Source organism: Syzygium oleosum, unplaced genomic scaffold (genome assembly GCF_021117445.2).
Source record: "Syzygium oleosum isolate NSW1041296 unplaced genomic scaffold, Sole_v2.1 Sole_v2.25, whole genome shotgun sequence".
Lineage (NCBI taxonomy): Eukaryota > Viridiplantae > Streptophyta > Magnoliopsida > Myrtales > Myrtaceae > Syzygium > Syzygium oleosum.
The window spans coordinates 648,703-674,801 of record NW_026607509.1 but is presented as its reverse complement, the minus strand read 5'-3'; the positions used below and the strand labels follow the sequence as shown (position 1 = coordinate 674,801).

General features: G+C 38.9%; 1 protein-coding gene across 6 annotated transcripts; it reads left to right on the top strand.

Annotated features, from left to right (window-relative positions):
* Window positions 1-800: 800 nt before the first annotated feature.
* LOC115674569 (ABC transporter A family member 1) lies at window positions 801-25,052 on the top strand. Of its 6 annotated transcripts, XM_030596983.2 has the most exons (40): window positions 801-1,038; window positions 1,418-1,497; window positions 1,737-1,905; window positions 3,262-3,344; window positions 3,997-4,213; window positions 4,950-5,176; window positions 5,312-5,372; window positions 5,525-5,611; window positions 6,004-6,236; window positions 6,332-6,446; window positions 6,529-6,618; window positions 8,501-8,718; window positions 8,801-8,913; window positions 9,571-9,677; window positions 10,760-10,822; window positions 12,394-12,480; window positions 13,110-13,208; window positions 13,298-13,482; window positions 14,538-14,592; window positions 14,698-14,769; window positions 15,070-15,771; window positions 15,936-16,114; window positions 16,754-16,964; window positions 17,061-17,144; window positions 17,839-17,880; window positions 17,956-18,052; window positions 18,732-18,859; window positions 18,942-19,046; window positions 19,847-19,993; window positions 20,260-20,523; window positions 20,597-20,732; window positions 21,168-21,247; window positions 21,340-21,447; window positions 21,681-21,831; window positions 22,323-22,459; window positions 22,550-22,624; window positions 22,691-22,991; window positions 23,113-23,246; window positions 24,611-24,669; window positions 24,748-25,052. In XM_030596983.2, the coding sequence occupies exons 1-40, from the start codon at window positions 946-948 to the stop codon at window positions 24,827-24,829; spliced, it is 5,676 nt and encodes a 1,891-aa protein (XP_030452843.1). In that variant the 5' UTR covers window positions 801-945; the 3' UTR covers window positions 24,830-25,052. The 6 variants fall into 6 exon arrangements, with proteins under 6 accessions (XP_030452843.1, XP_056158696.1, XP_030452841.1 ...); XM_056302721.1 differs by lacking the exon at window positions 21,340-21,447; XM_030596981.2 differs by having other exon boundaries at window positions 22,550-22,991.
* Window positions 25,053-26,099: the final 1,047 nt, after the last annotated feature.

Sequence of the window (26,099 nt, the reverse complement as noted above, 5' to 3'; positions counted from 1 at the left end):
ACAAAAAAATAAAAATTGTCCAACCCAAACAAAAAAAAATGGAACAAAAATTTATTCAAAGCAGTTTTTACCTTTTACATTTTAGTACTTGAAACTATGAAATTCACAAATGTCAAAGGTTGTAAATTTTTTGGGTTTTAATTTTTTTGGATAAATTCTTAATGCTAAGATGACTTATCTTTTTGGGTTAATATTACGAAAAATTCCAAACTGATCCATCTGTGATAAGTTTACTCCAAATTAATTTTTGATAACAAAAAATCCCAAATTAATATATTCTTGACAAACTTACCCTCCGTTAGTTTCCGTTAAACTTTACCGTCAAATTACTGAGTTGGATGGCACGTGACAGCTGACAGGTGTGCTAGTTTGGGGTTGACCCTCCGCTCGTTAAGAGTGTACCAATTTGTGATTTTTTGTGATATTAATCAAATTTAACGGAAACTGATGGAGCGTAAATTTGTTACAAATCTACGAGTTTGGGATTTTTTACGGCATTAATTATATTTATTTTGATTTTTGGTGGGGAAAATGAATTTAAAGCACGTTTTTCTGGTCAAAGAAAAGGAACAAACGCGGCCCCGTCCCCGGCCCCAAAAAAAGAAAAAGAAAAAGAAACAAAACAGGATGATTTAGCAATTTTTCTTTCTTTTTTGAGGAAGAAGGCGCTGACGTAGCGGTTGGTTAGTGCAGGGGGGGGTGGGGGGCGGCGTCTGAAAATTCCATACGTCGAGACTCTGGGGAAAAGGCCAAACCCCCACCAGAAAGCAAGCGTCGTTCCTCGCCCCGTCCGCCACCTCCTCCCTCCGCTGCGCACACGCCATTGCTCCGTCTCCCCCTCTCCCTCTCCGGCCGAGGCCTAGGGTTTAGCCCCCCCGGAGGAGCTAGGAGCTGCGGGAAGATCGCCGGAGCCACCGCTCGGAGCCTCCGCGCGCGGGAGCAAGCATGGCGGGCGGCGCCTCTTGGAGGCAGCTGAAGGTCATGCTCCGCAAGAGCTGGCTCCTCAAGATACGTCACCCCTTCGTCACCGCCGCCGAGGTCTCTCTCTCTCTACACTCTCTCTGCTCTCTATCTAGTTGAATTCCAGCTCGAGGTGTGTTGCGAGAGGCTCCCGGTGTTTCATCGGATTGGTTCGAATTGGAGTGATCGGTCGGTCCGACTTGCTCTCGGATCGTCGATCGCGACGGCTTCCGGCGGCATTTTCCGGCCGTCGTTCTTCTCCTTTCCGTTTCGATTCCGAATAGCTGTGTTGGCTCCCGTCGGTTCGGAGCCTGCCGACTGCTGAGTGATGACGTTCGTCGGACCTTTCTTTTTTTTCTCCTCCCTCCTAGTTAGCTTTCTCTGGTTCGACTTGCCGTTTTTAGCTTGTCCGAGCTGCCGTTGGGGCTCGTCTGACGAGCGTGCTCTTCTCTGGCAGATTTTGCTTCCGACGATCGTCATTTTGTTGCTGGTAGCAGTCAGGACGCGAGTGGACACGCAGATTCATCCCGCACAATCGTGAGTTCTTTTGTTGGTCTTCGTCACTAGTGTTCAAGTTATCGGTTAAATTTTGTTGCCCCGATATGTTGGTGCTTTGTGACGAGCATAAGTAACAGTACCTGTGTAAGACGGGGTCGTGGGAAGTCTTTTCTGCTTTAGATGTCTCTGTTTTGACAAGGTGTTAAAAAATTGCTGCTTAATTGATGTGGCGATGTATAGCATTATACAAATAAGATGATGGCAAGAGCTTGTTCCAGGCACGTCCGGAAGGAGATGTTGGTGGAAATTGGCGAAGGGATATCCCCTAATTTTCAGCAAGTTTTGGAATTACTATACTCGACGAGGGAGTTTTTGGCTTTTGCACCGGACACGGAAGAGACCAGAATGATGATCAACTGGATGTCCATAAAATTTCCCTTACTGAAGGTACTGGTACTTCTTGACTTTTAGATGTATACGCAGATATGAATCCATGCGCGCACCGTCTGTTACAGTCCTTGTTAGTTTAGAATTTTCCCTTCTTTTAGCTTGTACGGTGAGTACCATCTTCGTCGTGATCCTAGTTTGTTCATTTAATGTTTTGGTTGAAGTTCTGCGTGAGTTTATTGAATATGGATTCTGTCAGCCTGATGTTTTCTTAGTTTTTTAACTTTGATCCCAAAAGGACACTGGCTTCCTTGAATGATACGTAGATTGAATTAAATTGCATGATTGGCTTGGACAACCTCCTGTAAGGGAGTGCAGCCTTGTTTCGATCTGTTAATCGAGCAGCACATCTTAATCCAGGATGATTTAATAGAGCCAAGTCTCAACCTTTATAATTGTTTAGAGTTATGCCTTATATATAATGTGAGCATGTGAATCGCTACCTCACAATTTAAGCTTTTGGGAGAAAAATGTTATCTAGCATGGTGTAGAGCACAGCTCATCCCTAGTTTGTGTCCTGATACTGTCTTGTATTTGTTATTGCTCCAATTAATGTGGTCAAGTCTACGTCCTATATATAACATACTGGTTATACAAATGGGGAGTTTTACGACGTAGGCTTGATATACAATATGAGCTTGTTACCCGATAGGTAAAGCTTTTGGGGAAAAAAGTATTAGTTAAAAATTATGTCAACAGGACTTTTCAATTCATTGGTGGCGGAGAATTGGTTTCGTCTAAGCAGATTCTTTTTTTCCTTTTATCATCAATAGAAACTTCTTCTTTGATAGGACTTGCTGTTATCTTACCCATAAAAAGTATCAATCCTGACATTTTTGATCCATAATGTTTCTCCACAAAATTTCTGCCATGTTGTCAACATTACCTCTCTTTCTGCCTTGCGAAAAGAGTGCTTTGGAGATTAATGATTTTCTCGTGACATTTGGTTGGAGGATTAATAGCCCAGACAACTATGTTCTCCATGATGGTTGACTCATCAAATTTAACACTACAATGACTCTTATTTCAACAGCCAAGCACTTTTGGAAGCCATAAATTGCAACAGCCTGAGCGTAAGAAAAAGTAAAATATTGCAGAGGCATTTATAGCCAGAAGTAGTTTATTTTTCCTCTATCCATTAGAGACAAAGTTTATTTGTCCCCTCTCCATTAGAGACATGACTTTATCCTTTACTTGTCCATCATTTCATTGGAAGTTTCTTCTTCTCTCTTGCATTTGACGATGGGTTGTCTTGTTTATGGAAAGCTATATAATAGAGATGAAATTTTTTCCTTAGATGCGAATGTGATATGTATACATGATGCAAGGTAAATGACTTCCTTTGTTCTGATGCAGGTCGTACATAAAATATACAAGGATGAAGAAGAGCTAGAAACATACATACGGTCAGACATCTATGGAGCCTGCAGTCAGATTCGGTGAGTAATATATTCTTCCTTGTGTTAACATGAGGTAGCATGCTAGAGGCAACATTCTGTCATAGTTGCCTTCTATTTCGTGTGAAATGATGAGCTAATTAGAGGATAGTGTAATTGTTTGGGTTATAGCTTTTAATCGGTGATATGTCTTAAAGCTCATTGGATCACCTTTTGTTTGGGATCTTGTGCTCTGCCATTGATTTTAAATATTGCCAGGTCCTTTCCCTTCCATCAATTGCATTTCACAGATTTTTGTTCTTTGTATGATCTATATGTGTAATTATAATGGAGATCTCTTGCCACTGTTTCTATTCTTCTTCACATTGCCTGATCCGACATAACTTTTGATTACCTGTCGAATTTGACTCGGGTTGCATTTTTCAAACTCTTTGATATGTGAAGCTGTACAACCATCGCGAGCCCATGTCCATGTATTATTCATTTATGTACTATTGCTTAACATTGTTCAGAGTGCTTGCGTAAGGAAGAACTAAGCTTTTTTTTTTGGGCGGGGGGGGGGGGGGGGGGATAGGGGGGGATACTTAACAAATGGAAAAAAGTAACCACTCACCTCGTCTTGTTTCACACAAGGGAAGCAACTACTTGTTGGATCTGCGGCACTTAGCATGGATTTTATTGACTTCTTCTGCAGGAACTGTTCAAATCCTAAAATTAAAGGAGCAGTCGTGTTTCATGGTCAAGGCCCTCATATATATGACTACAGTATACGCCTCAACCATACATGGGCTTTTTCGGGGTTTCCCAACCCTAAATCCATTATGGACACCAATGGCCCATTCGTCAACGACTTGCATTTGGGTCTTAATACCATACCAACGATGCAGTATAGCTCCAGCGGATTTTTTACCGTATGCAGCACTATCCCTGCAACTATGTTTCTTTGTCAGTTCTTTCATCATGTTGCTGTCACCTGCTATTCTTTTTACTGTTTACCTTTCGATAGCAACACTCTTCCACGTCTCTTAGCCAAGACCAAAGAAAAAAGCTCATGTCATTGTGCTAAGAAACTACACTTCATTGTTCTTTTGATGATTTTCCTAGTACGATTCTTGGCTTCATAATGAGTAACTAGTTTTCATTGTCACTTTTAGTGTAGTCTTTTCTCTCCTATCTGTACCTCCTTGTCTCTCACCTCTTTGTGTACATGAAATGTACTGCTGCTTTTCTTTCGTTGCTGATTGTTACTTGTCAGAAAAAGAAAAAGAAAGTAACTAGCATGGAAGATGATGCAAAATGAGTTATTGAGCAGATCTGTTTCCTTGGCTCCTTTTGACACTGTAAAAAGGTTTTTATTAGAATGATTCTTTTATATTTGATGATTGTTAACTGTCATTTTGAGTTACTTGTCAAGGCAATGATTCCTCGTTCGACACACAAATGTTTACGGCGTGAGAGCGAGCGTTTTGCAAGTAAAGAGGACTATTCTCTTTATCATTTACATACATCTGGTCACCCTAAATAAACGACTTTTAACTTTGTTTTTGATAGGAAAAGAGTAATTTCAGCATCTTGGAAATGAATCCTTGAACTTTCTGTACTTTAGCTAAAAGACTGATGAGATTATAATCTTTGAATATTCTGCAGCTTCAACAGGTCTTAGATTCATTTATCATTCTGTCTGCCCAGCAAACCCAGACTGACTTGCTGAATATGACCATCGAACCATTGTCAAAATCATCCGAGAGACCTTCCTCGCTTGATCTATCTTGGAAACAATTCATTCCCTCCAACATAAGGATAGTGCCGTTTCCAACTCGTGAATACACTGATGATGAATTCCAGTCTATCATCAAGAATGTTATGGGAGTATTGTACGTATTCCCAGAGATTTTCATTTTTCAAATTCTATTTCACTTGAATTCTGGTACTTGTAATCTTGTGAAGATGCTGTTCTGGTAAATACTGATCATCCTTTAATTATGTTCTCCTTGGAATCAAATGAGCAGGTACCTTTTGGGTTTTCTCTATCCAATTTCTCGCCTAATCAGCTACTCTGTGTTTGAGAAGGTACTTAAAATAATCTCTGCATTAGTGCAATGATGATATTTTACACGCTTAAATTGCTCTAAATGACTTATATCATATTTATTATTTTAAATCAGACATGAGAAAACCATTATCAGCCGCGGCTTATCTGTTTTATGTTCACAAAATTCCAGGAACAGAAGATAAAAGAAGGTCTTTACATGATGGGTTTGAAAGATGGGATATTTCACCTGTCTTGGTTTATTGCATATTCTTTGCAGGTAAATGTAGCTTATCTTATTCGTTTTGTCGCTCTTTGTCCTCAGTATGTATAGAATGAGAGAATGCTTTTTTTACCAATCCACATTGTCTCTTACATATGAAGTGATACATACCAAGAGTGGAATATTTTGGCAAGAAGTACCAGTAGAGCTGGGTTGTTTGTTTGAAATGGTTATTAGGTGCTTCTAGAAGTTGGTAGTATTCTGTCTAGCCTATTAATTGGTCGATCATTTGTTCGGTTTGTATTGGATCATTCAATTGCTGATTTGTATTTTCATGTATTATTTCAGTGTTACTACTCACAACCCCTTTTATTTTTTCTAGCGTCTTACTTATTATGGCAAAACATTTTGACAGGCTCCTCATTTTCTTAGTTTTATATTTTCTGCAGTTTGCAATTTCCTCTGGAATTATCACTGTTTGTACAATGGACAATCTTTTCAAGTACAGTGACAAATCCGTGGTTTTTGTGTACTTCTTCTCCTTTGGACTCAGTGCAATCATGCTGTCGTTTATGATTTCTGCATTTTTCACAAGAGCAAAAACAGCTGTTGCAGTTGGTACCCTTTCTTTTCTCGGGGCCTTCTTTCCTTATTACACGGTGAATGACGAAGGTGTTCCTATGTAAGTAATCATGCTAAAATATTTCATTCAGGATATCCTATTTGTGATTAAATTCACAGGACCAGGTTACTTATGCAGCAGTTTTCTGCATATAGGATTCTAAAAGTCATTGCTTCTCTACTTTCGCCAACGGCCTTTGCTTTGGGGTCTATTAACTTTGCTGATTATGAACGTGCTCATGTTGGGCTCCGGTGGAGCAACATTTGGCTGGTACCTTTGTGTTTTGGAGTCTAGATATTGTGTACTGTTTAATATAACTGATACTAATTGTTCATGATGATGGATCATGCAGGAATCATCTGGAGTGAATTTTCTGGTCTGTCTAGTAATGATGTTGTTCGACTCACTTGTGTACTGTCTGATTGGATTTTACCTGAATAAGGTATGTCCTCTTTGAAGAATACTTAGAAATAGTAACAATTTTTAGTTGTACAAGTAAATAAGTGTTGGTAAGTAGATATTTATGGTTACTAGATAAGCGTCGAGTATTTTAAATAAGGACGTTATATAAGATTATCTCCTGTACAACTAGAAGTAGATCTACCTATGTAATCTTGCATTAAGTGAAGTGAGTAATTCAATAAAAAAAGAAAAGAAAAAGAAGTGAGTAAAGATGTAGCTATTGATTTTCTTTGTCTCTTTCTCTTGCGATCTTAACTTGGGATTAGAACCAGAGAGAGAGAGAGAGAGAGAGAGAGAGAGAGAGAGAGAGAGAGAGAGAGAGAGGGGGGGGGGGTAGGGGAGGGAAGGGATCACCGTTGGTTTGGTTGCATTTTTGAGCTATTCAGAGTGAAGTTTTGTCAACTCCCTTGCTAGTCCCCATCAATTATCGACTTCAAGCGTTGATTTCCTTTGTCGAGCTATTTTGGTTTGCTTGTTCAGGGAGGGAGGAATCACCGTTGGTTTGGTTGCCTTGTTGAGCTATTCAGAGTGAAGTTTTGTCAACTCCCTTGCTAGTCCCTGTCAATTATCGTCTTCAAGCGTTGATTTCCGGTTTGGTTGCCTTGTGAGCTATCCAGAGTAAAGTTTGTCAACTCCCTTGCTAGTCCTTGTCAATTGTCGTCTTCAAGCGTTGATTTCCTTTGTCGAGCTATTTTGGTTTGCATGTTCTCTGTCCTTCGATGGTCGTGTTGAGTGCCACCATTGATCTCAGCCACTTGTCACATCTTCTTTGGCAGCTGGAGAAGATTGTTGTAGGTTTAACACAGTCACAATCAAGTTGCCATTGTTCCCCACCGCCTGCACAGCATCATTCTTTCTGTCCATCTTGTTGCTTAGTCATCAGCATTAGAGAAAGGCAAAGGGTAGGCGCATCTTCTTTGCCAAGCCATAGCCAGACGTCCTTGTCCCTGAGTCATCCTCGTTGAACCGTTGATCTATGTTTCTGTTGAGCCAAGGTCGATCTTGGCAAGCTGTGTCTCCTCAATGTGGATCTATCACACATGAGCTTTTGACTAGGATATCCGTTGCATGAACCCCCATCCGTTACTGTCGATTTCCCTTGGCCATCAGATTATCATGTTCACCGTTAGGGTTTGTAAGTCCGTTAGAACTATTTCGCAGCTGATATTGTTGTGGTTTATCTCTATGATTTGTGGGGTTTTTATTTGATTCATGTCTTCTATTCCTCGAGAGAGCTCCTAAAAGAAGAAGCTTTAGGAGAGCATTGCTCCAATTCTTGTTTTCTTTATGCATCATCCTCAGATAAATACTGTCCCAGTCGTCCTCTGAAGAGAATTGTCTTCTCGAGTACAAAATCCTCACGGTTGTCATCTGTTGTGGGGCCCATCTTCAAACTGCAAGCGTGCGATGGGCAAGCAAAGTCGCTGTCAAATCTTCAGGCAGCTGTAAGCGCCCAAGTAAAAAATCATAGTTGACATGACACGATGATCTTTACTTTAGTTGTCAAAAAGAAATTAGAATAAGCTACAATAAGAAAATGAAAAACAAAAAGCCAATAAGATAGATGCAATCTTCTTAGAATATATTTAAGGACCGTTGCACTTAAATTGGGTATCATTTAAGTTTGTTGCTCTAATATCAAAAGTTTAAATAGAAACTTTTGAATTACAACCATATTTGGATTTCTGACTATTGCATATGTTATGAGATGCTACATGACTTTTGTCTTTTAGTGCGGTTCTTCAATTTGCTGTCACCCACCTTCCTACTGCTACTGGTCTATGCTACTCTTGGAATTCCACTGTCCATTATTTTTTTAAACTTCTGCGATTGCTATTTTATTGATGTACTCAGCTCATCAGGTCCTTACGAGTGAGCGTGGAGTGCTTTATCCTTTGGATTTTATACTTGACAAGGGATTCAGATGGAAGAAGAATAGTCCAAAGCACCAGGCTGTCAGAGTGGAAGTACAAGATAAAAGTAAACTTTTGAAGAAGGGGGCGACTTTTTGTGAAATAGATAGTGAACCTGCTATCGAATCAATAAGCTTGGAAATGAAACAACAGGAGCTTGATCGGCGGTATAGAACTGTTGATATAGGATTGCCTGTTTTTTTGGTCTTCTGACTCTGGCTTACACACACTAAGCTGATTAACTTGCAGATGCATACAAATTAGGAACTTGCATAAGGTGTATGCCACAAAGAGGGGGAAATGTTGTGCGGTCAACTCACTGCAGCTAACCCTATATGAGAATCAGATACTAGCTCTTCTAGGTTAGTGCCTCAATGTGTCTTTCTTGTTCTTCATCTTTATTTCAGAGTCGTCAGCTTTTTGACTTTATTCCCTTTTATCGGGCTTAATGTTTAGTCTATAATGGAGGAACGATTTTGGTGTGGTTAATTGTACAGATTCTGTTAGATTTCTAGCATGTCTTTGTGATCTCTATGCTAAACCGTATGGTGCAAATGTTTCATATCGAGCCTTTTCCCTAATATGGTTCCAAAGCAAACAAACGATCAAATCTTTGGACTGATGATGCTGGAAGATCACGGGATAACAAATGAATGGCTATACTTCTGTTGGGAAGCCATGTTCACGAGATTGTCTAGTGAAATATTCTTTTTGATCACTCTTATTTCCTCTTCATATTACAACTGTCTTAACTCCAGATCATTTAGGGATGTACTGTTCATTGGATTCTTTTGGGCCCAACATTCTCTTGAAACAACACATAACTCACTACAGAGCATATCAGTAGCTACGACTTTGTCTATGTGGACCTCTATGTCCATTCTAGTGTATGCACTTGCGCAGTAGGTCCCCCCATAAAAAAGCTTCTATATGTCTTATTACTTTTTCAAATGAAAATAATCAAGTCCATTTAATGTTTACTTTTTTGTCATCTAAATCTGCGAACGCTCTGTATGAAGGACATAATGGAGCTGGTAAGAGCACAACAATTTCGATGCTTGTTGGACTTCTTTCTCCCACATCAGGGGATGCTTTGGTGCTTGGCCGAAATATAACGACGGAAATGGTAAACTATCTCTTCCAAAATACTTTCTCTGTGCTGGTCATTTCATTCTGCTTATGATGCGGAGAATTTGGGTGGCGTTTTTAATTTATGGGAATAATATAGCTTTACGCTAATTATCTGATATGGTCTCGTCATTTCATATTTCAGCTATTTTAGTAGGCTTATTTATTTGATAAGTTTAGCAAATAATCCAACTATGTTCTTTCTTAAACTTGTTTACCTTCCTTGTATATGGTTGCCACATGTGGAGATGCAGTCTTATTGTAATTTACATTGTTGCGAGTATGTGCCTTCGTAGAATGTTGCTTCCCTTATCAATTTAGGAACTAAGGAATGTAGAAAGAAGAACTCTTTTCTAGAGAGGAAGGCGTTTCAAGTGATAAACCCCCTATAAATTCTTTCATTTGCTCGTTCCTGTGATATGTGCCAATTGTTTTGAAGTTGGTTTGAACATGAAGCACTGACGGTGGGATAATTCTATTTGAACACGTGACTTAAATCAAGTCAAAAGTGGGTGCGTTGGACATAGGAGGAAATGATTTACAAGGTAAAGAACCTTAAATATTGTGATGGTACCCATGTAGTTGACTCCAGCAAGTCGGCGAAGGGTAGGTTTGTGCATTTCTAGCTTGCTACTGCTTGTCTTGTCGTCAGTCTTCTGGAAAACTTGGAGAGTTTAAACTGCAAATTGTTGATCCATCTTTCTTCAAGATGGCATTGGTGTCCTGTGTGTCCGCTGAGTTCTGAACATTTTCTTGGAAAGGGTGTACATGTTAAGATCGTGTGATTATTTGCTTGTGTAACGCTAGATGCTTGACGGGGTTTATAATCGGAGGTTTGTTTTATTTTGCCTGATATTTTGTGTTACTTGCGTTAAAGTTGAGTGAGCAACCGTTTATTGTAAAAGTTTAAGTTGTTAGGCAACATGCTGTTTATACTACTATTTTAACACTCCCTGTCACTTGAAGACTGATAGAATCATGAAGCTTGAGGATTTGAACCTTAGGGTCATAGACGATTTGTATCTTTTCCTCTTTATCCAAATATAGATTTTTAATTGGGATGGATGAAATCTTCTGCAGGAGGAGATAAGGAAATGTCTGGGAGTTTGCCCTCAGAATGATATCCTTTTTCCTGAACTGACTGTAAGTGAGCACTTTGTTTATTTCTTAATTACATCAGTAGGATATGCTGCAAATACTATTTTAAACAGTCCACAAGTTTCTTCCCCACTTCTGGAACTGGATGTGATAATGATCTAAACGTGTGTGTCTCAACCTAGTCATCTCCATGGTTCTCATTCAGATGAATTAGACTGCCTCATCAATGCTGTTTATTCAGACAACAGTTCATTTACATTCTCATAGTTTGATGTCAATTTTGTTTCTCATGCCGCATGGAATATTGGTTACTGTTCCAAATGCTTTTTGAAGTTCTCATCAGATTACAATTTTTGTGTAAATGATTCTTGAAGCATACTTGAATGAGTGACTTGTGCTTTACCATCTTTTGTGGCACTTATCATGTAAGAGAAACTCGAAGGAAAATTCTATTTCTATCATGAGATGACATAGATAAAAGGGGTAAATTGTCTAATCAGTCCTAAACCTACTGTATAAATGCCAATTCAGTCCTAAATTTTCCAAATTTGCCAATTGAGTTCTAAATCTTTCCGTAAAATTCCAATGTAGTCCTTCTGGCGAATTTTCGCCGAAAATCCCTAATGTGGCAGTGTGCCATGTAGGACGACCAACGACAACTAGAATGCCCTGTCAGCGATTTCCAATGAAAAATTGACTGGAAGGACTACATTGAAATTTTGAGTAAAAGTTAGGAATAAATTGGCAAAATTGGAAAGTTTAGGACTGAATTTGCATCTGTACAATAGGTTTAGGACCGGTTGGGTAATTTTCCCTAGATAAAAGACAGGAGAGGTAAGCCTGCTCCAAGACCTCTGAATGAGTTGTTTATTTTTTTTTGTTGTCAAATTTTGGTTGGAAAAGTAGAAATAAAAGTAGGAAGTCATTTTTAAGTCCCTCTGACCAAGTTGTATTCACATCATATTCTTCACTTTAGTTTCACTACACCATAAAACATTTAGGATTTAGAATTGTCCCCCTAACTTGTGCTGTATTTGAAAAGATTTAAAGGGGACCAGTACTAATTTGTGATCTCTGTTTGCAATGCTTAATTTTTGTGCCTATCACATGACTCGGACAATCATGCATATCCAACACAGAAGGTGCTACTACTACAAATCACTTTTGCATTTGAGCATTGAGTAGATTGGCGAGTCACAATTGATCTGTCAGATGCATAACTCCTGGTCCATTTTGGTAGTTTTGTGGCATTATTTATGAATGCCACTGTCAGAAAATGTGCCAGAGTCAATGTTCAATGGTTAGGTTTCTACTCGGCTTTATTATTGCATAAATGAGCCACTCTCCTTTTTTAAAGTTTCTATATAGTTTTCACTTCTTCTTAACATGGAAAAAAACTGCAATAGTGTTTGCTGGTTTACTTTGCATATCCTTATATTTCACAGCAAGAAGAATGGAGTAACATTTGTCTTTTTTCCTCCCTATATCTCCATATGTTGTACAACTGAATTCTTTTGCTTGATATACCTTCTTTATTCTTGTTATTTGACTACCTTTCAATGCTTTTGCGTTTATCTTAATCGTTGTCATTTGTCCTGTTTGACTATTGTTGGCAGGTTCAGGAGCACCTGGAGATATATGCAGTATTGAAGGGTGTCAAGGAAGATCTTTTGGAGCGTGTTGTGTCTGATATGGTTGACGAAGTGAGTTCTCTCCATACAATTGACATGTAGCTTACATTTATTGTGATCATTTGGGAAGTATAGACTTATAAGTATGATTAACAATCCTCTTCCTTGATATAAGGCTTTAGGGTAGCTTTTCTTTAATTCTTGTTTTGTGCTAACTAGGAGGAAATCCATAACTGAGTTTTGCGGGTTGGTAAAAAGCTCTTAGAATGCGTGAGGCGCCCCTCCCCATACACTGCATGAGATTGGAGGGGGTACATGCTTGAGGAGTTCAAGCTGCATTTCTTAGTTGTCAGCTGCAGTCCCTCATTGCTACACCATTAATTTCTAGGGCTTTAGATTTTCTCACCAATAATAAGGATAGATAGTGCTATTACCCCTACTGATCCTGCGAAACTAGAGCTGCTGCTTTGAGCTGTATGCAATTGGGGGCTGCATTAGAGAATGTTTCTCTAGACGGTTACGTTTATGACTTGCTTGGTCATTTTATATAAAAAAAAGCTCTTAATGGTATTTAACTGGATCCCAATAATGTAGATGTGGAATGTAGGCATTGAAAGGAAAGTCATGCTGCCCTAGTTTCCTTTCCTGTTTCCTTTTATTGCAGGATACCACAAGGATCACCCTATGTTAATTTTGACCAGGTAGGTTTGGCTGATAAAATCAACACCTGCACAAGGGCTCTTTCTGGTGGAATGAAGAGAAAATTGTCTCTTGGGATTGCTCTGATAGGAAATAGTAAGGTGATACTTTCTTCTAGGTTTCCTTTTGGAGGTTCTATTCCCTAGTTTTATTAAGTGATTTTTGTTGAACAAATTAAATTTGTTCCCAGGTTATCATTCTTGATGAACCAACTAGTGGAATGGATCCATATTCAATGCGATTGACATGGCAGTTAATTAAAAAAATAAAAAAAGGAAGAATAATACTATTAACCACACATTCAATGGATGAAGCGGATGAACTGGGAGACCGGATAGCCATAATGGCTAATGGTTCCTTAAAATGCTGCGGAAGGTTAGTTTGATCTACTTTACTTGCAAAAAGTAAGTGATTTCGTTCTCATTTGATTCTTTGTGACATCATGCTCATTTCATCAGAAAGAAACATTTGAACGTGGAAAGCCTAGTTACTATTATTGAAACTCTGATGTGTGCTGGGACAGAGAGAGCTGCTTGGATTTCCCGAGCAGTTATTGCAACTGCTTGTGAATGCATAGACATATGAATGACATAATCTTGGAGCTCTTTTAAATCTGTCAGATTTGGAAGAGTTGATGACTTTTGTCACATGTTTATAAGTAATGTTGGAGATTTGAGTTTGGTGGAGCGGTATAAAGATATTCTGATCAAATAATGTATAAACACTGTGTAACACGGTGCAAAACTTGGAACTCTTGAAGTTGAGTGCACCACTTTTTGTTGAAAAAAACTTAAGCTCTTAGAGAATGTCGCATAACTTAACAATGTTCCACGCGTGAAGGTTGGTAGTATATCAAAGACTTTAAGCGTGCGACCCGAGACATGTGGGTGAGGATTTGAAGCCCATGACTTTTAATTGAGGGAAACCATTTGTAAATGATATATGTCCATGAACCATCCCAGTTCTTTTTTGCACCAGAAAGCTGACATAAAATGAAAAGGCCTGATCTCAAAAGGTCATGCTGTCGAACTTTTTCTTTTTGCACCTTCCTTTTCCTTGGTAAGGTCTTGTCCTTTGGTGAAAGTTTTTTTTTTTTATATGAAGAAGATCAAAGTAAGGAAAAGGCCATAAATGGACCTCAGATGTAAGAGAGAATGGTCATGAAGTATTGAGACATGAAATAATTAGCATGTGACTTTTAAATTATGGTATCTCTCTGTCTTTCCATCTCCCTGTCTTCCCATCTCTCTCTCTCTCTCTCTGGATCTTGTATCACCTTTTTCTCAGTATAATGTGGAACCCCTATATTTACAAATGTTAGATATATTTCATAGTTTGGACAGTATATTGTATTCAGTTAAGTATTTTGGTACTCTGAAAGTGAATTGCAATTTCTTATGGTTGTTACCTTGGACAATGATTTTGGCCAGTTCCCTTTTCTTGAAGCATCAATTTGGGGTGGGCTATACACTTACTTTGGTGAAGGTATAGTCATTTCTGTGTTCATTTCCTATGTCGTATGAATTTCTCTGGGTTGTTTATTCGCATTGACGTGCTTTCTCTGTACTTACCCATGCTGTTACCATGCAGTCTGCTCCAACTGCATCTGCTGCTGCTGATATTGTGTACCGTCATATTCCATCAGCAATATGTATAAGCGAGGTAGGTAATTGTCATGACACTAGCCACATGTATGCACACACATGCATTGGCAGATCAAAAAAGTCTGATAACATGATTTCATGTGATGTGTACTATTCCATAATATGCCAGACATCTGATATACTTCACAGATTGTCCTGGCCGGAAGCCTAAGTATATTTGATATCGATATGCCATTTAAGATTTATGTGTCAACTTTCCCTCCATATGCTGATTATCTTTCTCTCTACATCAGCCTTTTTTTGTAGCTGTAAGTGAATTCACAGGATTCTTATTTGGTGCATTTATCTCCCTTTCCAGGTTGGAACTGAAATTTCCTTCAAGCTTCCGTTGGCGTCTTCTCCTTTTTTCGAGAGTATGTTTAGAGAAATTGAAGGTTGCATGAAGAGATCAATGTCTTCCTCTCGAAAATCAGGTGTCAATGAAAATCTTGGCATAGAAAGCTATGGTATATCTGTCACGACATTGGAGGAAGTATTCCTAAGAGTAGCCGGATGTGATTATGATGAAGCTGAAACTGCTACAGAGGAGAACATCTCTGTTTCGACTGATCACAATCTTTCTCAAGCTTCTCGTGGCAGTACTACGAAAATGACCTTGCACAATAAAGTTTGTGGAAATTACAGAAAGGCCATGTGGATTCTGCCTGCCTTAATTGGGAAAGCATGCAGTGTATTTGTTACTGGAATTTTCCGCGTATTGAATTTCTTAAGTATGCAGTGCTGTTGTTGTTCCATCATTTCTAGGTCTATATTTTGGCAACATTGTAAAGCTTTGTTCATAAAGAGGGCCATTTCCGCTCGGAGGGACCGCAAAACAATTGTTTTCCAGCTTCTGATACCAGTAGTTTTTCTATTTCTGGGGCTTCTACTGCTGAAGCTTAAGCCACATCCTGATCAGATGTCCGTCACTTTCACAACTTCCCATTTTAATCCTTTACTACGTGGTGGTGGGGGTGGTGGTCCAATTCCTTTTGATCTATCGTGGCCTATAGCAAACGAGGTATGTAACATACACATGACATTTTGTTATGCGTGGTTTTGATTAATATATGAACTTCCGACAGTGGATTGTGAAAAAGGAGTAAGTAAGGAATATCCAACCTAGCTTTCTGTTTTGTTGACTAATGCAATCATTCCTTCCACTGAAAGCTACTGATAATCCAGGTAGCCCAACATGTTAAGGGAGGATGGATTCAGAGATCCAAACCGAGTGCGTATAAATTCCCTGATTCCCAAAAGGCATATGCTGATGCAGTTGAGGTAGCTGGGCCTAATTTAGGACCAGCTTTACTTTCCATGAGTGAATATCTCATGTCCAGTTTCAATGAATCCTACCAGTCAAGGTGCTTAAGTGAAGTTCTCTGATGATTCTTTCTCCCACAGTTTTCTATCTTCAGAATGACATTACATTTTTCCAGGTTTAAGGATTTTCTATAATCTGAATGGTGAGATACAATGATTTTACTTCCGAGCAATATTTCTTTCACCATTAAGGTAATCGTACCTTAGGTGGAATTTGGATTGTAAGGATCTAAATTCCCACTAAGGAGAACATATGACTTGCTTCCTCCCTCTAAATGGTGCAGTAATTGGATGAACATTTTTGGTCTGGAAAGTAGCCTCAAAGCCAGTTTTTTTATTGATGTGTTCATCTGTGCGTTTTTTTCTTTGGCGAAAAGAAGTATAAATAGACATGGAATAAGCATCTATGGGGCTCTGGAATTCACACTGTTCTCAATTCATACAAGAAGTGGCAAAAACAAGTTGCCATTTAAAGATTGCTTCATCCTGAGGACTGGTGTATCATTTGATAAGCTTAACTTTTGCTTTGGTTTTATTTGAAGCTACAAGTCACGATCAATGCTTTAACTTCCGTATCAATGCTGAATGTAAAACCGTGTGGCTTGTGTATCTGATCTTCCATGATGAATCAATTTAAGCCTTGAATATCGCGGTCTTTCAAATTTGCATCTTATTTGCAGGTATGGGGCTATTGTGATGGATGATCAAAATGATGATGGGAGTTTAGGTTACACTGTACTGCACAATTTTTCTTGTCAACATGCTGCTCCAACTTTCATCAATTTAATGAATTCCGCAATGCTTAGGCTAGCTACACAAGACGAAAACATGACTATTCAAACTCGCAATCACCCTCTTCCAATGACAGAGAGCCAGCGGTTGCAGCGTCATGTATGCATGCCTCTTCCCTGTGTACTATGTTTCTTGGCTCTAATCTTTTTAATGGCCGTTTGATTAGAACATTTCTTTTGTGTTTGTAAAATGCAGGATCTGGATGCTTTCTCTGCTGCAATTATAATTACTATTGCGTTCTCCTTTATTCCTGCTTCATTTGCAGTTTCTATCGTGAAGGTATAATTCTAAGCCTTCTCCTGTAGTATGCACACTAGTTTTATGCCTTTGAACTGCATCAATTTTATCTATGTTTCCTGTACTATTAGCTTACGTAGGCAGGATTTTTTTAGTTGTTATTATTTCTGCCTCTTGATGTTGCAATTCTTTAATATGTATGCTTTGCTTTGTATCTTCCTTTGGTCATGGAAGGAGTCTACTTTCTTCAGCATGTTAAATGATCCTTTCCAGCTTCATGTACTCCTTTAAGTATTGTGTTCATTGATGTGTAGCATACTCATTTAAGTCCTAAATACATGTCTCCTCCACCATTATTTTGTTAAGCATTTCTCTAGCAAACGCTCAGATTCTCTTTCTTAGAGGACTGACAGATTTAGATAGTTATTGTCAGCCAACTTCCCCTTCTATCTAATCATTCTTGAGCACTATATATCTCTCTTCCATTCTGAGGTCTAATGGGTTGTAGCTACTAGCGAAGTCCTATTTATTATCTCGACCTGTTACTTCACTGTTGCAAGCAACTTGCTTCTTCATGCATTCTTAGTTAAGCTTAGATTCAGAGTATATGAGAGAGCAGTGCATTGTCTCGTTCATATGAAGTTCGCTTCCACATTTGAAGTTGTCCTTAGCCTTTTGAAATGGAACCCTGTGATTGTTTGTTTGTTTAATTATTGTATGATGTTACACTATGCAGGAGCGGGAAGTGAAAGCTAAACACCAGCAACTAATTAGTGGGGTATGAGGCTTTAATTGTAAATTTGCGACTGTAAACAAAGTACGATTAAAACTTATGGACCTATTGTACTTTCAGGTTTCCATACTCTCATATTGGACTTCTATCTACACATGGGACTTCATCAGCTTCTTATTCCCTTCATCTTTTGCAATTGTTCTCTTCTACATCTTCGGTATGCACTTGACATTCTTACTGGATGGATCAATTGACATGGCTATGCTTTATACTTCTGTTTGATGACTCATTCTTGTCATCTTAATTAAATTAAACAACTTCGTCCATGTTTCCTATTTAGGAACCTTATGCCATTCAAATATTATATAATTTGAAGCAAGACCTCAAAAAGCAGAACAGGATGTAATGCTGGCTGCTCCATCAATTCAATCTGAAGTGATCAAGACTTACCTTTTACAGTAATGTCTATGTTCACCCTATTTTGAAAACCAGAGGCAGCAATTTGAATATTTGAATGTTTTTTAAATTCGTTTCAAATCAAGGGGAGGTTGATTTTTTTGGAAAGCTTCTACTTAGTAAGGGCTTAGGGAGTACAGAGATGGCTGTACATAATTAAAGAGTTTAACTGCTTTACCTGCTGGTGGTATGAAAAATCAGGATAAAATATAACTTAGTGAGGGCGCTTTTCTCAACCTCCTTTTCTAATCACCACATTGACAGAGGTTAAAATTTGTAGTAATGGTAATGGAGACAGATACACCAGCCTGACAAAGGGAAAAAAAAAACTCTCCTGGAAGACTCTCTCTTTGACAAATTCTTGGGAATTCGCTTTCTACTAGTTAGCCATGGTTAAATATTCCATTGACCTATAGGTAATAGTTGGTTTGATCTCTTAGGTATGGATCAATTTATTGGAGCTGGTAGCTTTCTTCCAACGGTCCTGATGTTTTTGGAGTATGGCCTGGCAATTGCTTCGTCAACATATTGCCTCACATTCTTCTTTACGGACCATACCATGGCACAGGTGTGCAAATCTCCCTTAGTGTGCTATTTCGCTTCTCAGGCACTGAGCTTTACTAGATCTGGTGATGTTAACAAACTTGCAGAATGTGGTTCTTCTGGTTCACGTCTTCACTGGTCTCATTCTCATGGTCATCTCATTCATCATGGGGCTCATGCATACAACAAGAAGGGCAAACGATTTTCTCAAGGTTCAATTTAATGCTTTATGAATGGCTCTTATCTTGGTCGGGGATCAGTCATTACGTCATTAGTTGAGTATATGCCAATAAGATAGCAGTGTTGAGACTTGAGATGAGTGTGTCTGTTGGATGATGTTTTGGATGGTTTGGTTTATGCATCTTTTTTCACCAGGAAATATCCTGCGATATAATTGTCAGCCAAGCTCTTATTTTGTTTGGATGCTTGGTGTTCTGTCTGATAAGACCTTAGTGTGTATCAGATTAAATATTAAATGCCAGAATCATGTTATTCAATTTTGTGTTGTTTTTCCATGGGATAGGGTAACGGCAACTTAGCGTCAAGCTATTCCCCTTTTGAAGTCTAAAGAAAGTTTGTTCGCTGCCTTTCGGCTCCAGGTTACTTTGGACTGTTCTCATCATTGGGCCTATTTTTCTTGCGAGAGAGTCGCCAAAATGCAGATTGTCATTTTGCTCCCTCAGAATATGTGCTAATGATTCCTTTTGACTAGACAAACACATTGAGTGTCTTGAATTTTTTGGAAATGCATACTGTTGCCTCACTTTCGTTAACGTGGTATATTGATGTGGCTATCACCATACTTAACTTCTCTAGAAAATGTTAGATCAATCTGTTAATCTATTGAATTCAAGTGACAGCATATCCTTGATTAAATTCCAAGTTAAGATTGATTTTTGGAGAGCTAAGTGTCTTTTCTATTCCTTTTCACTTAACTGTTTCCAGCAAAACTTCATGTTGGTAAGTCATACATTGATCTGAGATTTTGACAAATGATAATCTTCTCTCTCAGAACTTCTTTAGAGTATCGCCGGGGTTTTGTTTTGCTGATGGACTTGCTTCACTAGCCCTTTTACGGCAAGGGGTGAAGGATAACTCCAGTAAGGGAGATTTTGATTGGAACGTGACTGGCGCCTCTCTTTTTTACCTTGGCGTAGAGGTATTTCTCACCTTGATTCTTGAGGCCTTTCGCATGCTTTTTTCTGTTTCAAAAACAAATAAGAAAATCTTTGTTAGAAAGGTGGATGCTTATTTCAGCACATATTGCAAGTGCATGCTTGCATTCACACATGTACTAAATATGAGTCTACAGACTTTGTTTTAGATATCGAAATCTTTTTGTTAATTTTTTGCGATAGCATGTTATGTTGTTGATCCATTGAAATTGGGCCAACTCTGATTTAGTTTAACTTTTTGTCATGGCAGAGTTTTATCTACTTCTCATTGACTCTTGGACTTGAACTCTTTCCTTCTCACAAGCTGACTGTGGCTGCAATTAAAGAGTCTTGGCAAAAAATTGCTGAGAACCTTTCTAATAATTCCACTAGTTACGCAGAGCCTCTTCTGAAATCATCTTCCAAAAGTCGTTCTCTTGATTACGATGAAGACATTGATGTCCAAATGGAACGGAAAGGGGTCCTTTCAGGTTCCATTGATAATGCCATCATCTATTTGCGGGACCTTAGGAAGGTACTACTATGCTTCTGGCGAATGAAATGTTCTTGTCCATTAAAACTTTTCTAACCTGATCCACAAAATTTAGGCGTACTCTGGAGGTAAGCATTGTGGCATAAAGGTGGCGGTACATTCTTTGACCTTTTCAGTTCAAGAAGGAGAATGCTTTGGTTTTTTGGGGACAAATGGAGCGGGGAAGACAACAACACTATCAATGCTGACTGGTTGGTGCAAATTTTTCTCACAAATGCTAATTTGTAACACTGAAGATGTGTTACTGTGAATATCATATCATAAATGTCCCTTTGTGCATGTCTTCATTTGTTGAGGAAGTTGTTTTCTAAGAAACAGTAGAACGTCTGGAAAAAAGGATGTTATCTCCTGCAGTTTTTTCTTTCTTAGTCAATGTTTCTCTGTTTATCTAGATCTTTCAAGGATTCTCCATGTCTTTTGCAATCAACAGAAAGCCAATGAGTGGAGGAAGTCTTACTAAGCAGGATGAATAATATCAAACGTTAAAAGAAAAACAATATTTTTTATAAGACGGCTCAACACCCCTTTCCCATAATGGAAGAAGTAATAAAAAATGAAATAAGAGAAAAAGGTAGTAATCTGGGCAGTGGAAGAGGCGATTTTTCCTCTGATCAAGTGACATGCAGGGGAGGAATATCCAACTGGTGGAACTGCTTCTGTATTTGGCAAAGATATCCGCTCGAATCCCAAGGCTGCTCGGCGACATGTATATTTTAATATTTTGCACTATTTATGTTGTTTGCCGGTGATGTTCAACTACTGGAATATCTGAAGCTTGCTAATGTCGTACTTTTCCAGATTGGTTATTGCCCGCAATTCGACGCGCTCTTAGATTGTCTCACTGTCCAAGAGCATCTTGAACTTTATGCAAGGATAAAGAGAGTCCCAGACCAAAGGATTAATGATGTACGTTGTCAAAATGAAAGATTTTTCGCAATTGCTATCTTATGTTTGCTAAAGAGATGGCTCCTTACTGAATATTCATGGATAGACATAGATTTGGATTATAGATTGTTTAATACTTGTACGGAAAGGTTTTGAGCAGATCTCAATTTACTGTAGTGCTAGCCCTTTTCATTTATTGCATAAATCCGTGACTCCCCCAAGATGGACTGCTAATGCCTCCTCCATCTTTGTAGGTTGTTATGGAGAAGTTAGTGGAGTTTGACTTGCTTAAATATGCAAAAAGACCATCATTTACTCTTAGTGGGGGAAACAAGCGCAAATTATCTGTTGCAATCGCAATGATTGGAGATCCTCCTATAGTCATTCTCGATGAACCCTCTACAGGTATGTTAAATAACTATTCTTAATTGGTTTTAGCAACCGATGTGACATTTTTCCTCCCATATTGAAAGTTTAGTAGTTCATTATAAGTTCTCATGGAAGTCTGCATTCGAGGATTTCTTTAAACTTCTAATTAAGTGGATATATCTTGGACATTTTTTAGATTGTACATAAATACAGACGTAAATTACACACATGCAGCACATTTTATGAACCTTGACATTGTCTGAGTTGGTATGGAATTGTTAAAGTACTTTAGTTGTTTTAGACATGTATGGTTTCTTCTAGATGTTTGTTCCTGAGAGCAGGGGTGAAAGATGCTTGGACTATCGTGCCTAGATTTATCCTATCAAATCCTTTATATAAACGTATTGCAGGTGATGTGAACTATTGAGAGTTATTTGCTTTGGTCGATAGGCATTGGTTCTGAGAGGATGTACACTTTATGATACCTCATTAAATTACTGAAACACAAATGTCTTTTGCGGTGATAGGTATGGACCCCATTGCCAAACGGTTCATGTGGGATGTGATATCCCGTTTATCAACCAGGCGAGGAAAGACTGCAGTTATTCTAACGACTCATAGTATGAATGAAGCTCAGGCTTTATGTACAAGGATTGGAATAATGGTACTGATCGAAATAGTAGTTTCCATGAGCTGACAATAATATTTTCATCAAGGGTGGGTTAATTGTGTTTTCTTCTTGTTATAATTGAAGGTTGGAGGCCGATTAAGATGCATTGGGAGTCCCCAGCATTTGAAAACTCGTTTTGGCAATCATCTCGAGTTAGAGGTATGGCAATGTAAAGGAAGTTCTTATGGCTTTTGCAAATATTCATTGCTGCATCTTTTTCTTCAGGTTAAACCTACCGAAGTTGACCCCATTGACCTGGACAACCTTTGCCGAATTATCAGAGGAAAACTTTTTGATATTCCTCTGCCCAGAAGCTTACTTGATGACCTTGAAGTTTGCATCGGGGGCATGGACTCCACTACTGCAGAAAATGCAACAGTGGCAGAGATTAGCTTATCAAAAGAAATGATAATGACAGTTGGACACTGGCTTGGCAATGAAGAAAGGACCATGACACTTCTATCGGAGGTACACCTTTCTGACAGGGTTGTACGAGAACAGTTGTCAGACCAGTTATTTCGAGATGGTATAGTCTTCTTACGTTAATTATAAAGCTTTTGTAAGCTCCAAAGTTACAATCATATATTCATTGGTTTATTACTGAAGGAATTAGCCCCATCCGTTTGTTTGTATTGATTTTCGTGCAGGTGGTATACCATTGCCTGTATTTTGCGAGTGGTGGTTAACCAAAGAAAAGTTTTCAGTCATCGATTCATTTGTTGCATCATCCTTTCCTGGTGCGAAATTCCAGAATTGCAATGGGTTGAGTGTCAAATATCAGGTAAAGTCATGATGACTTCATAGTTTGTCGCAGTTTGCGGGAATATATGAATCTGCTGAATGATACCTAGTTTATGTCATTTACATTAGTTGTGGCAGGAAAAAAATCAACTGAAATGCCGTATTTTGCAGACATCTTAGGTTGTCATGTTATCTATATATTGACTTCCTTTTCTAACTCCAGTTCTGAGCAATAAAATGAGTTGCATCTAATATGAATAAACTAATTTTGCGATGAAAGAGGTGTTGTAAGATAATAGTTGCTAATTCCTTGGATCACCAGTTCAAACATTGAAGTTCCACCTTCATGGGATAACACTTTTGACCAATAACCTTGATATATCAATTATTCATTTTTCACCAAGTACTTTCGATTGTATCGATAATTTCATCCCATCAAATAATGCTTAAATAGTTCATTTTGTTTTCCTTAGAAAGCTTAAGAAAATATTTCTAGGATATGCACGAAAAACCTAGTGAGGTTTCAACTACAAGACGTGTTGAATTCAACAAGCGGATCCTTTTAAACCCTGGAGGCTCATTTTTTATGTCATACTGGTTGCCAGATTTGACAAAAGGGAGTTCTTTAAACTCAGGTTATCTGATGAGACTTTTTTTTTGGTTGAAAAAAGAAAATCCTGAACTATGAAGCCATTTTATGATTTGGCGTTTTCAAATAATCTCAGTGAGAAGTGAAGATGCCCTGCCTATTTCAAAGGGATTTGACTACAAAAGAGTTGTTGGTTATCCGCTAACCAACACACTCATCCCCTCCTTTATTCGGCCGGTGGGACTGGTTGTGAAGAAAATCTTGCATAGGCACAACGTAATCTATAAGCTATATTTGCCTCCCAACCCGATTTGGATAGAAATCCCTTAAGTCAACCTCTAATCGGTGCGTGATACACACCACATTGGTAGCTGAAAACACGTGTTAATTGTTAGATAGTCAGATGAACACATTGATTTTTTGTTAGCCAGGTAAACAGTATATAAGTTGCTTAGAATCGATCTTGAAGTGTTAAATTTGGACTCCTTAACTGTCATGTAGCTGCCTTTGTCAAGGCTGCTAATGATCGCTTTAGCCATTTGTGACGATTAACCATCTCGGGAAGCTTGTTTGTCGGCAAAGTGGATCAGAATGTTGGTTCAAGGTTAATTGTTTCTCTTGGTGGCTGGTTGGCCACTCTGACTCTGGTCATTGTTGCAGAATAACACCAAGTTCGTGGGCAAATGCATGTCTTTTTTCCGTTGTCGTTCTTGTGTACTTTTGACTAGTTTGTTTTGTTCCTCGCGAGACTATTCTTTAGTTTTTGACTTATGTTATTCAAGCAAGATCGAAATTCATCAGAGTATTTTCTGCAGTTGCCATACGGAGAAGGCTTCTCACTTGCCGATGTTTTTGGGCATTTGGAAAGAAACAGGTAACCTTTGTTTCGTGGTTGTTTCGTCCTTCTCTTTCTTAACACGGTTACTGACATTCTGAACTCCGTTTTTGTCAGGAACCGGTTGGGAATATCAGAATACAGTATTAGTCAGTCTACTTTAGAATCCATATTCAACCGTTTTGCAGCAAATGCCTGAAGTATCAGCAATTTTGCGTCGATTAGATGGAGGGGGAGCGGCAAAAGATGCGAGGTATAGGCCACAAGTTTACCGGCAGGAAGAGCCGTCTTTCTTGAGCGCTTCCTTTGTACAATTCTATTAGCCATTTGTGAATAGAACAAACTGGCACATTGTACAAGAATTGAAGTTGTGGTCTCATCTAATCACTAAAAGCTGCCCCATCAAAGTTATTAAGAGTAAATGAGCTATTGCCTCCTGAAAATATGTGTGGCGCGGGTATTATTTTGCGGGGATTTGGATGCTGCAGCTTAGAAAAAATCTATCGGTTTGGGATCTTGAAAGTGAATAGGAGGAGACGGAAATTGGCAGAGAAAAAAGTCGATCCAATGCGCAGAAAATACACGGAACCTCACTGCATGATGCGTAATGCGGGATCTCTGTTTCTGAACAGTGTCGCTGTTTAGATTGTGGCTTCTTAAACGTTACTTTTTTTGTTCCTTTCTCCTCCACCGAGAAGCCGAACGTGGGTCTTCTTTACTGCTCAAAACACAAACATCATCAATTCGAAGTCAAATTAAGATGGCTGGAACGTCTAGGTGCTGCTGCTAGCCTCCAGAGACTTGGCTCTCAAGTCACGTTCGCACCTTAAAACCCTCCTGAGATTTCTCCCATGTCCCTGTCATATCAGCCATCACTAAGCTCCGAGAGAATGGTTTAAAAAGTAGACGCGTGGTATGGTCTTTTCTAGCCTGCAACAAATAACAGTAACTCCCGCACGTTCTTCCTGCTTGGTGTTCGAGTTTCACTCTACCAAAAAAGCTTCCTACCTCAACTACAGTTAGATAAACAAGTGCTCCAGTTGACTTTAACTCTCGAAGACAAATGATCCACCAGTGGTCCCCTCCCTCTCTCTCTCTCTCTCCTCTTCAGCAAGTTCTTTTGGGAGGGCCCATGTACGTATTTTGAGAGACTTTGGGAAGAAAAAAACAGGCTTCAACTTTGTCATCATTATGTTAAATTGTCGTTGGCTGAGAAAGGTATGTTAGCCAGGACTCGTTCTCTCTCGCCTACACGGATGCGGATAAATATGTACTTGTGGTCTCTGTTCCTTCGGAAGCTCCCGTTTCGGTAGGTTATCCGAGTCCATGAGACTAGACAGTCTAAACTGACCTACCAAATTCTTCCTAGATTGTTGACGCTTGAGAAGGGATTATCAATCCAATCAGCTATCTACTCCATGAGAAAATTTGCCAACTGCTTTGACATTGGACGTGGGGTTTTCACCTGG